The following is a 16,852-nucleotide window of genomic DNA, read 5'->3' as shown; positions in this document are numbered from 1 at the left end:
GACTGTTGATCTCCCTGTTGAGTAACTGCTCTGTCCACAGGTCCACTGTGGGACTCAGCCAGCTGTGAGATTAGTCCCCCACTCACTGTACTGCCTGCTGACCGGAGCGCACCTCTGAGGCTCTGCACAGAGGGAACATGAGCGATAACATCCAGGTTAGTTGGGGGAAATGATTATTTTGTATTTTATGCATTGATGATTCATACATCAAAGGAATTTACATAAGGTTTTCACAGGAATGTTTGTATGATTGTTTCTTTATTATTCAGGATATATATATCATTTTATTTTACATGTTAATATCTTGCAATTAACTATTTGTTTATGATTTTTACTTTAACATGTTTCATTAATCATTGCCAGTTTAATACATAGCCTATTATATTGTTGATCACAATGAATCCTGTCATCATTAGGCTCCAGTGTGCCCTTTCTATTATTTGATGGTATTTAAATATGGTACAAACAAACCTTGTAATGTTATTCAGGGTCAGTTGAGTGAACAACAGGTTAGGGAGGCGTGTTGTGCAGTGGGTTGTGCGTTGGTGTTGGGATCAGGGGTCACAGGTTCAAACCCCACTGCAGTCAGCATGTCGTTGTGTCCCTGAGACACTTCACCCCAAATTGCTCCTGTGGGGATTGCCCACAGTATTGAGTATGCAAGTCGCTTTGGATAAAAGCGTCTAACATGTAATGTTAAGTAAACATTCAGGACCACAACCAAATCACTACTCATGCACATGGCTTAGCCTCAGAAAACATGGCTGAAGTATGCAGCAGCCTTCTGATCCCTCAAGCTGTACCTCACCCCCAACAGAGCTTGGTAATGCACAGTAAACCTCAAAAGAATGCCCAGTTACAATGGGTTACAGTCATGATGTCTATTGTGAAACTAAAATCCCTGCTGAGGCTGTTTATTATACCAATAATGGCAACATGTGTATGATGTAACTGAGTTGTTATTCCAGAGGACCTTAATGTATTCAAGTGTTTGTCAAGTTGGGGGTCCAGTTACCCCTTTCTCATTACTTCACCCCTGGTAACGGCACCCTTGCTCGGACAACAATCTTTGAACTCTGCTTTAACTTTGATTTGTGTACACACCTGGGAAGTTTCCTGTCTGCATCTGGAACAGTTGTAACTGTATCAGGGTGAGAAAATATGTCTATAGAAAGACAGACAGACAGAAATAAGATCACCTGGCAACAGACTCAAAACCGCCTAGGTGGTGTTTCCTGCTACACTATGTCTGGCCTGTGTGTCGCGGCTGGTAATAAATCTAGCAAAATCACATATAGCTGCAACATAATGTACAACTTGTATTGTTCACAACTTAATATATGTTAGTGTCATCTTGCCAACATTGCTGTGTGCCTCTCTCACTTGGTTTTGTCATAAAACAAAGCGACAGGTGTGTTGTTGACATCAGAATTAAAGCTGACTTCAGACATGGGTGTGGTCCAAACCAAGGGAAACAGAACTTGGGGGTTTGAAAGAGGGGAAGTTGTTTTCAAGGTCTACTGAAGTTCTACAAGTTAACAGTTTTCTTATAGTGTAAATACAATGAAAAATCCTTCATCATTACCACAACACATTATTATGTCAACAACGTAAAACAACCAGCATTCTCAACAAGAAACCTCTCATAAAAAATATTCTTTGAAAATATGATATTGTGGATTATCAATACAGTATTTCGTCAAGGAATTCCATTACTACATCAGGACATTTCTTCCATCGCTCTATACACTATTGCTTGTGTTACCTATCAAAGAAAATATGTCATCTGGTGTGACAAACAAACACAAAGGTAACATTGTTCCAACAACAGACACCTTGTCATATCCTTAATAGAGTTTAGCCCTGAAAGGTTCCAGCTGGACTTCATCCAGAGATTATGTGATGCACTCATTTCTCCCTGTCGCCCCAAGAGTCTTATAAAACCCTTTTACCAGAAAGATCAGAAGGTTGTAAGTGACAAGGACAATAACAAAAAATGACTAAGCCTTTATATAATGGTTCGGTTGTCATTTTTAGAATTGTAGATTACCAACAGTGAAATTCAAAATGATTACTCACAGTGTCTCACATAGCGATACATCAAATAACAAGATAAGCCAGGGGGCCCGATATGAATGTGAACCAAAATCATGTAAAATCTGCCAAAAAGCTATCAAGACATTTGATTTAAAACAACATGATGCATTAGAGGAAAAAGTCCAAGGGTTCAACCATTACGATACATTGCTTGGAAATCATTAAAAAAAAATCCCCAAACGGTCTGTTAGCTGTTGAGCTAATGAAATGGATGACAAATCAGAGGTAGTAATCAGGCTTTATTCTCTGTGGACTATGACGTACAAAGTGTTGTGGCTTTCCTTCCACTTCAGATTCAGGTCCAAACCTAGCATGGCTAATAATTCAATGAAATTATCTTTTGAATGATTGATCCTTTTAATCATGGATCATTCCTACCAAGCACTTTTAGCTGTATGTCTTTCCAGTCAAAGGAATATGAATATTCATCAACATGATTCAAAGAATATTCTGTTTCCCACTCATCTTGAACAGGAAGGAGAGGTGCTGAGGCAGATTGAGAGGGAGGTGCGGATGCGGGAGGGGGCCAGTAAGCTGCTGGCAGCGTGTTCCAGGAGAGAGCAGGCCCTGGAGGCCTCCAAGAGCCTGCTGACCTGCAGCGCCCGCATCCTGGCCTTGCTCAGCCAGCTGCAGAGGATGAGGAAGGCTCAGATCCTGCAGAGAGTGGGACACAGGTTAGATGTGTTGAATGCATGGGTAAAAAGAAAGATCATAGAGCTGTTATCAATGGAGAGGGACCAAAGAATGTTGCAGTTTAGAGTGGAGGCAAGGCTATGTTGTGGACTAACAATCCTCCTACAAGCCACTAGAGGTCAGGCAAGGCAAGGCAAGTTTATTTATATAGCACCTTTCAATACAAAGCAATTCAAAAGGCTTGACAAAACAAAAAAATAATAAGATCATAAAGAAATAGTGCACCGGAAACACGTTATGAAATGGCCATTTAAAACAGTCATTAAAAAGATAAAATAATAAAATAAACATAGAACAAGCTTAAAAATAAATAACACAGGTATAAAATAGATTTAAAAAAGTTACAGTGCAGTGTGAGATATGAATAGTTCAATTAAAATTGGCAAAAACAAAGTCTTCAGCCTGGATTTAAAAGTAGTCAGTTACAGCGGACCTGCAGGTTTCTGGGAGTGTGTTCCAGATATTTGGAGCATCATAACTGATCGCTGCTTCTCCATGTTCAGTTCTGACTCTGGGGACAGAAAGGTAACTTTTAAAAACCCCTTAAGGTCATTTTGTGTAGGGCTCATCTGGAATGACCTTGTACATGGTGCTAAAATAAATGCTAAAATACTTATTCATACAATAAAAAAGGTGAGTAACAATTTAATGTGATATAATCAAATAAATGATGATATTCAGTGATCTCTTTAAAGGACTCAAGCCTATTTCAGCACTTCATGTATAGGGTTGGTTTCTTTGAGAATACATTTGAAGTTGGCCCTAAAAACACATGGCATTGGTTACTATTGGGTTTTTGTCCCCATCTCTCAACAAATTTGTTCAGATGTGTGGGTTTACTTGGTGTGTTGTGTTGATAGTGCATTTGTGCATGTCACATGTACTATATGTAATGAGGGACAAACGAGAATTTGAAACATGTAATTTCACATTAATTACACTGCGTTGCAGACATGTGGATTCAACTCAATGGTATTTTTCTTAAGGCTGTCATTGGTGCTGTTGTTTATTGGAATCCTTCAGTGTCCCAGTACAGACTGTACTTAGACATCAGGGTTTATGTACGTATGTTATGATGATCTGCTTGTTTTACTACAGGCCCTCTGAAGAGGCTGTGCCAAGTTTGGGAAAAGTATCCCTTTCAGGTGAGGGTTCACAAAATACATAGACCCAAATTCATAAAGATACCTGAACCTAGCTTTTATATTTTACTTTAAAAAAATCTGCCCCCTGTAGACCTGCGTGTCCCGCTGATGTGGAAAGACTCAGAGTACTTCAAGAACAAAGGAGGTGAGAAAGGATGTTGTGAACTGACTGCACTTATGTGAATGAATAACGTTTGTTTGCATGCATAAAGTTTCATGGTTCACTTGCCAGATATAATTTTGTTAAAAGTTTATATAAGTGCAAGTGAAAGACAGCAATTATTGCCCAACCTTTCTGGTATCTACGGAGCCCCTAAAGTCCTGAAAGGGAATCTTTTTTAAACTTGTCTAATTTGCAATCTTGATATGTATCAGAAACATTACCTTACAGGACTTTAGTGGTTCCTGGTGTTTCTTTAATGTTGTGCAAACAATGTATCATAAAAAGATACAAAATATCACCTTACAGCAGGGGTGTCCAAACTATGGCATTGGGGCAAAATGCGGCCCGCGGGCCATTTTGAATCAGCCCTCAGCAAATTCAAAAAGTATAATGACATATGGCCCACAAATGAAACTTGTGCTTTTCTTATATTGTACTAATTAAATATATATGTAAAAATATATGACACAGTAGTATTCACTTGTTAATAAGCCCACTTTTAAAATAAATTCTGTCAATTCACAGAAAACCTTTTCTAACACATCTTAGCTGATAAAAAAAAGCCCAATAACTTATTTAAATAACAAGTTTGAAATAGACCTTTCATATTTCCCCTTATTATAATCACCCTGAGGCTTCTATTTTAACCTGTTAAGCCCTGATCCTGTTTTTCAGGTCTCAGGCTCGAAAATGACATTCCCAGAACAAATGACTATATCTTCCCTTCTAAAAGGGGTAAATTAATAATCCTTTTTCTCAAAGCATGGTTACATCTGTGAGTTGAATGTAGATGTGTCAGAATCAATATAGATGTTTTTATTTTAAAGTAAATTCAGATTGAACACAGTAAAAAAATGTAAATTATAGTGTCCGTCCAAAAGAAAAAAATTACTTTTGAATGATGGGATAGTAGACTAAAAGCTTTTGGAATCAAAAATATAACATATAATAAGTACCCTGTATCAAGATTGATGCAAAACAAGCAGAGACGTGCACACATAGACTCTAGGTAGTGCTTGAGCACCTGCCCGTTTTGCCCTCTTGACAGCAATGTGCCCTTTTGAACGTTTTTTTTTTTTTTGTATGGTAACATCGATCAATTCTGGATTAAAAGCTTCTAATATATACAACAATGCCCCAAATGCGCGTTGTAATTTTGTCAGACATCCCCACACGTGCCCCGCGGCACTCCCATACGTGCTCTGGCTGCAGCCCCTCCCTTCCCTGCTCTCAACGTGAACGCGCAGCGCGCAGAGCTGACAGTCAGACAGGCCACGGCGGGTGTGTGGTGCAGCAGCACGCAGCAACACGATTAAAAGTGCCCTAGTGACGACCAAGTAAGTAACCACCAGGTAACAAATACAACGAGTGTATTGTTTAATCCCCTAAATCAGATGCCAAACTAAACTATACAGGGTTCGTACGGTCATTGAAAACCTGGAAAAGTCATGGAAATTCAAAATGCAAATTCCAGGCCCTGGAAAAGTTATGGAAAACAATATTTTTCCCAAAGTTTTGAAAAAGTCATGGAAATGTAACAAGTTGCGTCAAATATAATTTACATTTAATCTAATCGCCGAAATAATCTGCGGTCGCGAGCTGTTATGTGCCATCATGACGCGCATGGTGTTCTTTTTTAATATATGAAGCGCGAGCTGTGTGCTCGAGTCTTCCTGCCTGTCGGGCCGGCTGAACTCTGCTGCTCCGGGATGAGGGTCAGCTACATTATCTACGGTGTGTTCGTTAACTGTGCGGAGTCACTGTGGCACAGACTGAGCCGCTGGTGAACAGCGGTTAGAACGGGCCGTTCAGGTGTTCAGAGCAGAGCGGCAGAGCGTGATGTGAACTGAAAAGTTGTTCTGTCGCAATATCATTGTCACTATCTGCTAACGTTAGCTTTAGCCTTCGTTTTCTAATAGTTTTTTTCATAGGCTATAAACAGAGGTGGTATAAGTATAGAGATTGTAGGCTACTAGAGTAAAAGTAGAAGTATACTCAGATCTTGTACTTTAGTAGAAGTACTCAGATCTTGTACTTAATAAAAGTAGAAGTACTCAGATCTTGTACTTGAGTAAAAGTAGAAGTACCAGAGTGTAGGAATACTCTGTTACAGTAAAAATCCTGCATTCAAAATGTTCCTCAAGTGAAAGTAGAAAAGTATTATAAAAATACTAAGAGGCATGAAAATACATTTTCAAAATGCTCAACAGTGCTGCCAAAATTATAAACTGACTGCTACACAATTAAAATAAATGCTTTTATATATTTCTATTAGATGTAACTCTTTGGCGTTTCTGTTATTATTACCTGCTGCTTTAGTTGCTCTGACTGCTAAAATCCTCTGTTATTCCTAATTTTAAAGCCGATATTCCGTGGGGTCGGGGGGCTCGGATCCTTGTCACCTTTTTCATACCTGATGAGTTTGCATCCCTGACTACAGTTGCTTTAGCGTGTAGAAGCTAGTAAGCCTACTATTTGATTTGTTTTAGATAGGCATCTGCATCAGACAGCATATGGTTATTGAAATAAATATATATGCAATTATGACATACAAGATGTGCCTTTAATACATCTCACACTGCTAAGGCAGCCGGCGGTTCCACCAGGGGCGTCAATCCCGGGGGGGGGGGGGGGGGGATTTCGTCCCCCTCTTAATTTCAGATTGGACCCCCCCAAGTCATTTAGAATAATACAAATAAATGTTAAAATAATAAATGTTTTGATAATAAATCAGTAAAATCAGGCAAAAATAAGAATTAAATAACATAACCCTAACCTAACCCTAACCCTAAAACCGAAATAAAGTAACCAAAAACCGAAAAGAAACTAACAAAATCCGCCATTATCCGGCAAATTTTTGCGCACAATTTCGGAGCGCACAATTTCGGCGCGACCGCCACGACGACTCAGAAGGTGCCCTTTTTTTTCTCTTGAGCACCTGCCCCTATAAATGTCTGTGCACGCCACTGAAAACAAGTGACATTTGACCTTTTTAGAGAGATTTAGAAAAGAACACCTACTGGGGTCATTTGGGTGCATTTTCCATATCTCTGGCCCCCCTCGGTCGATTTTGATGATTGACATCTCTTTTTAACCGTTAGAGCCAATAGAATCGAAGGGAATTTCCTAAAATCCATCTAAACCAACACTCTCTCTCTCCCTGATAGTCCAATAGCGACGCTTGGTCAGGGTCCCGTGGCATCCATTTGTGACGCGCAGAGGCTCCTTCAGCTTCATAAACGGACGCAAAGAGCTTTCAACTGATTGCAATGTATTCCCATCGGCGGCGGTATTTGACGCTCATGGAAGCACCGCATCCATTTATGTCGGCAGCTCTTCAAGGCAATGTGAGCGTCCATTCCCATTGGATAACGGAGAATTGTACACCCGGAATTAAGTATTCTCCTTACTGTCGATTGATTTGACAGTGATATCTCCACTACTCATCAACTCAAAAACACCAGATTATCCTTGTTAATTAAACAACATTGATAGGTTTAAATTGTGTACAATGCTTTTGTGTTTGTCCCCTTCAATTCTGAGAAACAACTTGTTTTCTCTGAAATGTGGAGCGCCAAAGAGACTACACTACCCACAATCCCCAGCTATTGTTGTGATGACGCCTGTCCGCTTTAACAAACCCTGTGATTAATCTTCAAGCTCTGGGATTGGATGTTGGAGTGGCAGGAGAGTATTGGCGGAGAGTTGTAACTGCAACGCCAAAAAGTTCACTAAACAAATCAATACAAAAGTTTTATTTTGAGTTACTATTTTCGAGTTAGCATTTTAGTGTAAGCAGTCTATAAAAAGCTTTACTATAATAGAAAGTGATCATGCGGTGTGCTTCTTCTGTTGCTCTGCTATAGAAAATAAGCTTGTCTGTGCGAGATCAGGGATGGGAGTTTCGTGAAAGCAGGGTTTAAGAACTTGCGAAAGGCAGGGGAAACATTTAGGGAGCATGAGAAGTCCCATCAACACACAGGCCGTGAACAAATTGGCAGCATTAAAACGAACACAGATGAATGCGCTGCTCTCACAAGCTGTTGCTCAAGACCAAATGACTGCATATGACGTTATTATACAGGACCCTCCCTATGGGGCCTCACCTCGCGCATGGGGCCTCATTTTGCGGAGGGAGCCTCATCTGAAGCGCAAACGTGGCGCACCTACAGTCACAGTGTAAGCGCCACAGTTTCGCCGCTGCGAGGCTCCACTAGCACACAGCAAATTCGCCAGTGTGAAAATCCTGGTGTTACATTAAACATGATTAACACTGCCTGTTGTTAACACACTATATAGTACAGGGTTGGATCATGGTGTTATAACTAGGGCTGTCAAACGATTACAATTTTTAATCAGATTAATCACAGCTTAAAAATTAATTAATCATGATTAATCACCATTCGAACTATGTCCAAAATATGCCATTTCTTTATGTATATTGTTGTGGGAATGGAAAGATAAATGAAAGAAGGCAGATATATCCATTTAACATACAGTATCTATGTTTATTATAACATTTTTCTGCCTGTCAAAATGAAAGACAGCCCACACACCTATCAATCATCATACCGTGGGGTCTGAATTCATTACGTGTTGATCTATCAACGGGGGAGTACTTCAGGAAAGTCGACGGGGGGGGGGGCTAGTGGAGTACTTCGTGACCACAGTGTGAACGTTGTGATCAGCTGTTTTAGCGCAGTTCTCCAGTGAAGGGGGGGGAGTCTCCCTCCGCAGCCGGTTGGCGTAGTTTTGGCACAATTCCGTTGTACAGACCGGCGTTAACAGCAGCCCTGTCTGTGCACACGGAGACCGACTCTGTCGTCCGGTGATCTAACCGCCTTCTGAAAAAGCTTCACAAGTACGTCGGTACGCAAATGCGCTTTGTGACACAAGTGACGGTACGCATTTCAGATTACGCACATAACCTGCGTACCAGTTAGGTGCACCTCTGTACTACAGCAAAAGTATTATCCGTCGGGACTTCCTGCAACAACACCACGCCGTTATCAAAGATGTTCTATTGAGAAGACGATCACTACGTGACAAAAGTTTTCAAAACCGTTTCTGGTCTTCGGTATTTCCAGACAAGTGGCTACCGAAATCAATCTTACTAACTGCTGTCTGTGCAATTCCGCGCGAGTTGGCAAACTTTATTTTGCTTACTTTAACATAATTTGTCATGGTGGGGCTAAGCCATTTCTTGGTATGGGTGTAGCCTACCCCAGCCATACCCTGGCGCTGCCACTGGTGGGATGTATGGGGCGGGCCATTCTGCACATGCGTTAAATATTTTAACGCAATTAATTCAAAAAATTAATTACCGCCGTTAACGCGATAATTTTGACAGCATTAGTTATAACCTATGGTTATAACATATTTAACGACGGATAGTGTGTTCTCTCAATCCGGGTACTTTTACGTGATGTGCGTGAAATTATTTCGATCTCCGCCATCTTTTTGATGCAACCAGACCGCAGTCCGTGACGGTAAGTTATCGCTACGTTTCATAATTTGTTCCCCAGATAGCTTACATTGATTTTGCTTAAAAATACAGTTGTGTGTGGTAGGTAGCGTAATTGTAAATGTATTGTTTTCATTACTAGCTTGCTAATTATTACTATTTGACTGTCATGACCAGGTGCAGGTGCACAGACCATACAGTCAATGCTTGCTTGCTAAACTAACGGCCCGTCCACACAGCGGCGTGCGTTGAAGCTTCCAACGCTTTTGCCCATTCACTTTGAATGGAATGACGTCACTTTTAGCCGAACTGCATTTTGGGAAGCGACGCGGAGCGTTGCTGGCATTGCTCGCTTCAAAAGTTGAGCAATGTTCAACTTTTGACGCCTCGGCAGAAGCGTCAGCCAATCGAATCCTATGACAGTACAAGCTCTAGCCAATCAAACCGCTGCTTGTGTGTTAGGGGCGGGAGATTCATGTGATTGGTTGTTGGTCGAGTGTCAGACACGCCCGCCGGCAAGCGTCAACGCACGCCGCTGTGTGGACGGGCCGTAACTGTCGAATTAAACATGGATGTCGAATTAACGTTAGAGTAACATAATATGTAATCATTACGAATGTGAAGATAAACTTCTGTTGTTGCAATGTTGAGGTAGAATGAAGGAGTCTGGAACCGTCGTTAGCCAAAGCACTGAGAGTTTTATTGAACACAGTACATTAATACGGCCGGGGAGATCACTTAGTTTCACACTGTCCCGTGCTCCACCATCATGTTCTCTGCCCCAGAATAGACCCAACACGCATCAACATGAGGAGAGGCGGGCTAACAGAAGCCCACGTTTACCTAATCAATAGCAAAATGGGAGACAATAATCTCCTTGTCTCAAAGAGATGCAGCCAGGTCTCAACCCTCCCCCACGGATATAGGAGAAGCGTTTGACCTGTGACCTCAACTTACAGAGGAGTCTTTGAGTGATACTGCAAGCAGATGTTTGCAGTATCACAGATTCTAAGAAACTATAAGAAGCTCTATAAACAGATCAGATTAAAATATTCTCTTACAGATTCACTCTTTTTATCAATCTATTGATAACCAATTAACATTAGTCTAAGAATATTTCAGTCAATACTTAAATCAATAAGCGTCTTCAGAGTTGGGTGGGCTCAGATACATTCATTACATTAAAAAGTAGAACAAGATTGAAAACACTTCAATCACCATGATTGAACACAGTCAATCATAATAAAATCATCTCTCTTCAGTGCTTGGCATCTTTTGTCAAAAGGCACAATAATAAACACATGGGATACAAAATATTATAGCAAAATATATGTTTCAAAAATAAGATCTTTTATCATTTATCACTCAGTTAATCTCATTCATCAAACACAAATTCTAAATCAGCTTACATCTCAAAGATTTACTTTAAGGCAATTACTTATTAAAAACACAATTAGAATTTAGGATTATAAGAAATCAATTGAGGTATAATTTAGGATTATGAGAAATCCAATTGAGGTATAAATCAGAATCATGAGAGATCCAGCTAAGGTTCCTAGTTTAAGGTATACATTCACAGTGATGAATCGATCAATCTGTAATCTGTAAAGTTACAGTGTCCTCAATCTTTAACATTACTTTACGTTTACTTCATTACGCTTTATTCAAGAGTAAGGCACTTAGTAATACATTTATTTCATTCAAATACATTTGTTCAAAATCTGAAAATGAAAATCAGACATTTTATTTGTATCACAACCTGCAAAGGAAAAATCAGACATTTGTCCTTTAATCCAGTGTATCAACTGTAATCAATTATCAAAACATCTGTTCTTTATTCAGAATATCAACTTTAAACAACATCTCAATCGCTGAATGGAGGTACCCACGGGTCGGAGATCACGATGGAGACCCAGGGGTCCGGAAGCTCGGCATTGTACATTAATATTGTGTCCTTTACAGTCGAATGCCCAACTAGCCTTTGTGGGGCCTGGAGGGCAGTCTTGGCAACCCTTCGTATGGCTAATTTAACCACAGTGATCAAACAGATCACTAGGATCAGCACAACCAAGATAAACACTGAAACAGTAACAACAAATTTAACCAGCCCCGCTCCCCAAGATCCAAAAGTTCCACTTAATTCCCCAAATGTAAACCCATGAGTTTCATGCAATTCTTTTATTCCCCTGGCAGTATCATGAGCCATGTCCATAACTTCAGGTGTGGCATCAGATATGAAAGAACAGCATTCACTTCCTATCACCTTGCATGTTCCTCTTTGGGCAGCTAAGAGGAGGTCAAGCGCCATACGATTCTGTAGTGCTACTGTCCTAACTTCCTGCAATTCTTTGTGTTCAGCTAACATCGCTGTGTTGGATACATTTAAATGGTGTTCTACAACTTTAGACAATGCGACAATTTCCTGCTGAGTAACATAAATACCGTACCAAGGCAAGAATAGGCTAGCTATCTGTTGTCCTTGTGTAATAGACCTGCTGTTCCTGTGTAGAGAGGGAAGTATTGCTGCAATCTCAGTAGCCTCTACTTTACGGATTAAAGGGATTAGGTAGGCTAGATAACAGGTACCATAAAAAACATCATATGGCACACAGCCATAGGCCCGGTCCCCACAAACTAAGTAAACTCTCTGTGGGAGGGGAATTCTGGCTATATGTACTCTCACTATGGCGTTACAGTCGCTGTGTCCCACATCAGGAGAGGTGTGAGATCCTATTGCATTCTGGAAGCAGATGGACACATTATTCCATTCATGCACAACAATTGGGGGAACATATACTGAGCAGTCACGTGTAGGGGGCTTGCCTAAGGGTATTGGCTGCGTACAGTCATGTATTTTAACCTCAACGGAGTCCACTGTTCTAGAGCCAAACCAGGGCACAACTGTTACCAAAGCTTCAACTAACAAAGCGGGTGTGTGTGGTTGCATTGTACATGTTGGACTTGTAAAGTTAGCCGAACAATTAGTTTGAGCTAGAGCTAACCGGAATCTATATTCAAAAGCTAGGTTAACGTATTTCTTCATATATATTAGTTTTAGAAACATCAAACGTTTGAAACCGTCAGGCAGGTAATCTTTATTTACTGTATCAACAATGAGAGACTAAGCCCTTGTACTGTAAAGGTTTTTCAGAGTCTATGGGGTAGGAAGGAGTATAACAATCCTCAGCCTCATCGCTAATTCTAGATGCTATGTCATTCCAGTTTACTAAACCGTAATCAGCTTTTGTGAAAGGAATTGGGCTAAACATGGGAGAATGCATTGATTCTGGCATATTTTGGCACAACCAACAGTTGCTAACATTACGTTCATGTGCGTAGTCTAACATTAAACTTACTGCAGAATTAGTTTTAGTTTGTTTAAAAGGAGTAATTAAGGCCTTTTTTTTAAGAATCTACCTCGCCTCCTGATTGTTTAAGTGGAGTAGATGGAACATTTGTTTTGCTATTTGGTCCAGTAAATGTGCATGCAGTATCACCTAGATTGGGAACGCGGTAATCTGGCTTCCGCACTGTACATTTTACCTCATTCCTTATCAGTGTCTCGAACTGTTCTACCGTGCTACACCACAGTTCTGGGGGCATTTCTTCGATGGTGTTAAGAGCCATCCTTACCCCCTCTGGTGCGAACCTGAACCAAGAGTACTGGCTTTTTGGATATATCTCCCATGTTGGGTAAACTGAGGACACAGGAAACACAATAATACAGTTAGATGAGTCACATATTGAACTTGGGCAGTTAAAGGCAATAGTCTCTGACTTATGATCAGGGAGGGAGACAATCCTCCTTATTCTCCCTCCTTTTCTCTCTCTTTGTGTCTCTTGCACCATACTGAATGTCTGTGTGGTGTTTGGATACAACCTGTCCTTGTCGCTAGGCACTTCTTTGCCCGTTGGTGTTGTTTTGCCCTCAGGGTCTGGACCCTGAGTGGTCAAGTCGTCTGCGCTCTTAGATAAGAGCACCTTATTTTCTCCCTCAGACGGGCGAGGTCCCTCGCCACCTGTCGTTGGGATTTTCACAGCTTCATCTAGCAGGGCGTTCTTGGCCAGGTACAGTAAACCCAGAATGACGATGATGATGACTGCCTTCACACGCCAGCATCCGGTAGAGGAGAGAGACGACATCTTGAAGCGTGAATCCACTCCGCTCTACCTTGTACTCTCAGGGCTGTTCTGGTCACTATTAATACCTGGAAAGGACCTTTATACCTGGGAGACAAAGAATCTTTTTCAAGCGATTTGATTAGTACATTATCACCAATCTGAAAAGGGTGGGTGGGCTCCTCACCAGGCTGGGGGAGCCTGTCAGCCACCTGCCTGTGAAACTTTCTCAACATGTCAGTTAGATATTTGACATAGTTAGTCATGTAATCCTCTGTCCACAAAAGAGTGAGTCTGTGGGGCATTACTGGGGGACTAGATCCTGTGAACATTGGCCTTCCCATCAATACTTCGTGTGGGCTGAGCCCTGTCGTTGCATTTGGTGAGTTTCTGATTGAGCACAGAACTAGCGGCAGCGCGTCTACCCATTTTAGTCCTGTGGTCAACATTGTTTTAGTGAGTTTTTCCTTTATAGTCAAGTTCATTCTCTCAACCTGACCTGAGCTCTGTGGATGATAGGGAACATGCAATTGCCATTTGAACCCTAACACTGTAGCTAGACTCTGGGTTATCTTAGAAATGAATGCTGGACCTCTGTCACTGTTAATCCCTGCTGGAACACCAAATCTAGGGACAACATCTTTGAGAAGACACTTTACAACTGTTCTGGCGTCTTCTTTTCTGGTAGGGTAGGCCTCTACCCATTTGGAGAACTGGCACACTATTACCAAAAGATATTTGAATCCTTGGCATGGTGGCATGTGCGAAAAGTCAATTTGCATATTTACAAAGGGCCCCGAGGGGGGCGGTAAATGTTCATGCTGAACTGGACCTTTTCTTCTTCTTGTCTGCTGGCATATCATGCATCTATCTACAAGGGTCTGTGTAGCTAGTGTAATGCCTGGAGCAAACCATTGTGACTTTATAATCCCATTCATCCCTCCTTTTCCTACATGTGATTTGCCATGTTCAACATGTGCCAAAACATGGAGGAATGAACGGGGACAGACCATCCGGCCGTCTGGGTGGAGCCACAAGCTGGACTCAGCGTCAAGTGTACGACCTCGTCTTAGCCATAAATCTTTCTCCCTAATATCAGCGCGGGCTTGCATGTCCGCGACATCATTAAAGGAAGGCAAACAAATGGTTTCTGCGGGTTGTGTCGAGGGGCATTGGAGCACCATAGAAGAGGAGGAAACTGCTGCTTGTTTAGCCGCGGTGTCGGCTAACGCATTTCCACACGAAATAGGATCATTAGAATTTGTGTGAGCAGCACATTTAACTACTGCTAGCTGTGCAGGGAGCAGGATAGTGTCTAATAGCTCAGCTACTAACGCATGATGTTGAATAGGCTTACCAGCCGATGTTAAGAAACCGCGCATTTTCCACAAGACACCAAAATCATGGCACACACCAAATGCATACCTGGAGTCTGTGAAAATGGTTGCAACTCTACCTTGAGCCAAAATACATGCCCTGAGCAGAGCATACAACTCTGCAGGCTGAGCTGACGTGCCATTTGGCAAGGCCCGGCTTTCTAAAACTTCCCAGTCATTCACAACAGCGTAGCCTGCTAAGTGTACTGTGTCAGACGGCCTGCTCGCAGACCCGTCTGTGTATAGAATCATATCTGAATTAGGGATAGGAGTTTGCAACATATCAGCTCTGGGGGAGGAAGACATGTCAATCGTTGTGACGCAGTCATGTGTTATTTCAAAATCTGGAATTGGCACCAGTGTAGCTGGGTTTAGGGGGGGGGGGACGTTTAAGAGTGATGTGTGGACTTGAAAGAATTACCGCTTCATAACCAGATCGCCTTGCTGCCGTCATATGCTGAGTAGCAGAGGTGTTCAGAATATGCAAAACTGCATGTGGGACATGTACTACACAGTCACTGGCCAGTACAATGGGAGAGGATTGTTTTACAACTATCGCAACTGCGACCACAGCCCGCAGGCATGAAGGCATACCCAGCACCACAGGGGAGAGTCGAGATGAGTAGTATGCAACAGGCCGGAAATTAGAGCCATGCTTCTGCACCAAGATGCCCGTTGCAAAGCCCCCCTTCTCATGGACGTGCAGGTGAAACGGCTGATGGTAATCAGGTAGACCCAGGGCGGGAGCCGATGTGAGGGCTCGCTTTAAGTCCTGAAAGGCAGTGTGCATGTCCTCAGACCATTGAACAATGTTAGGGGAAGCCTGCAGAGTGGCAGCACGCAGGACAGAATCCATCGCAGCATACTCAAAAATCCAGTGTCTGCAATAATTTGCCATGCCCAAGAAGGGAAGCATGTCCTTCTTTGTGCGAGGTGGTGGTACTTTGTTCAACAGACAAATCCTTGCTGGCGAGAGGAGACGGTGTCCATCCCTCAGAATGTGACCCAAATACGTGACCTCAGTCTGGCAGTATTGCAACTTGGCCAGGGATGCTCTGTGTCCGCATTCAGAAAGTCTTTTCATGAGCAGAATGGAGTCGATGCGACAGGCGTCTTTATTGGGAGAAGCTAACAACAGGTCATCTGCGTACTGAAGCAAGGTACTACCTCCTGTCAGGACCAAAGTGTCCAGATCTCTCCTCACAGCTGCTGCATACACTGTCGGAGATTCAACAAACCCCTGTGGGAGGCGCGTGTATGTGATTTGTTTACCTTTAAAAGTAAATGCAAACAGATACTGGCTGTCTGGATGCAGAGGAACAGAGAAAAATGCTGAACATAAATCAATCACTGTGTAGTACTTAGAGTCTGGGGGCAGAGAAGCTAAGATCGAATTAGTGTCCGGCACTATAGGAGCTGTCGGAACGACAATAGCATTAATAGCTTGCAAATCTTGGACAAAGCGCCACTCATCAGGGCGATTGTGTTTAGGTATGGGTAGAATTGGAGTATTACAGGGACTAGTTGTGTAAATTAACACGCCCTGATCAAGCAAAGATTGGATGACTCCTTCAATCCCCAAAATGGCTCTATGGGGCAAATTGTACTGTCTGATAGCTGGCAATCTGGCGTTGGCTTTAAGTGTTACTCGATGTGGAGGCGCTGAGGCAACAAAACCAACATGGTTCTTGTGTTTTGCCCATAATGTAGCCGGGACTTCTGAAAAATCTGAGGGGGGGGCCATACTCTGTGGGGGGGTTGGTTGTAAATGAAGGAAGGGGCTTTGGGGAAGAGC

The 16,852-nt window shown here is 42.1% G+C and overlaps 1 protein-coding gene across 1 annotated transcript in view; it reads left to right on the top strand.

Annotated features, from left to right (window-relative positions):
* LOC117561401 (rhotekin-like) overlaps positions 1-16,852 on the top strand; it is a gene marked incomplete at its 3' end in the record, with an annotated part of 48,601 nt that continues 31,749 nt past the window's right edge. Inside the window, 4 exon segments of the mRNA XM_034238790.1 lie at positions 1-155; positions 2,572-2,771; positions 3,889-3,935; positions 4,027-4,080. Of these exon segments, the coding sequence (XP_034094681.1) occupies positions 138-155; positions 2,572-2,771; positions 3,889-3,935; positions 4,027-4,080 (319 nt within the window).

This window comes from Gymnodraco acuticeps, unplaced genomic scaffold, assembly GCF_902827175.1.
Source record: "Gymnodraco acuticeps unplaced genomic scaffold, fGymAcu1.1, whole genome shotgun sequence".
In the NCBI taxonomy this organism is placed as follows: domain Eukaryota; kingdom Metazoa; phylum Chordata; class Actinopteri; order Perciformes; family Bathydraconidae; genus Gymnodraco; species Gymnodraco acuticeps.
The sequence above is the reverse complement of the archived record's forward strand: the minus strand, read 5'-3'. Positions and strand labels throughout refer to the sequence as shown.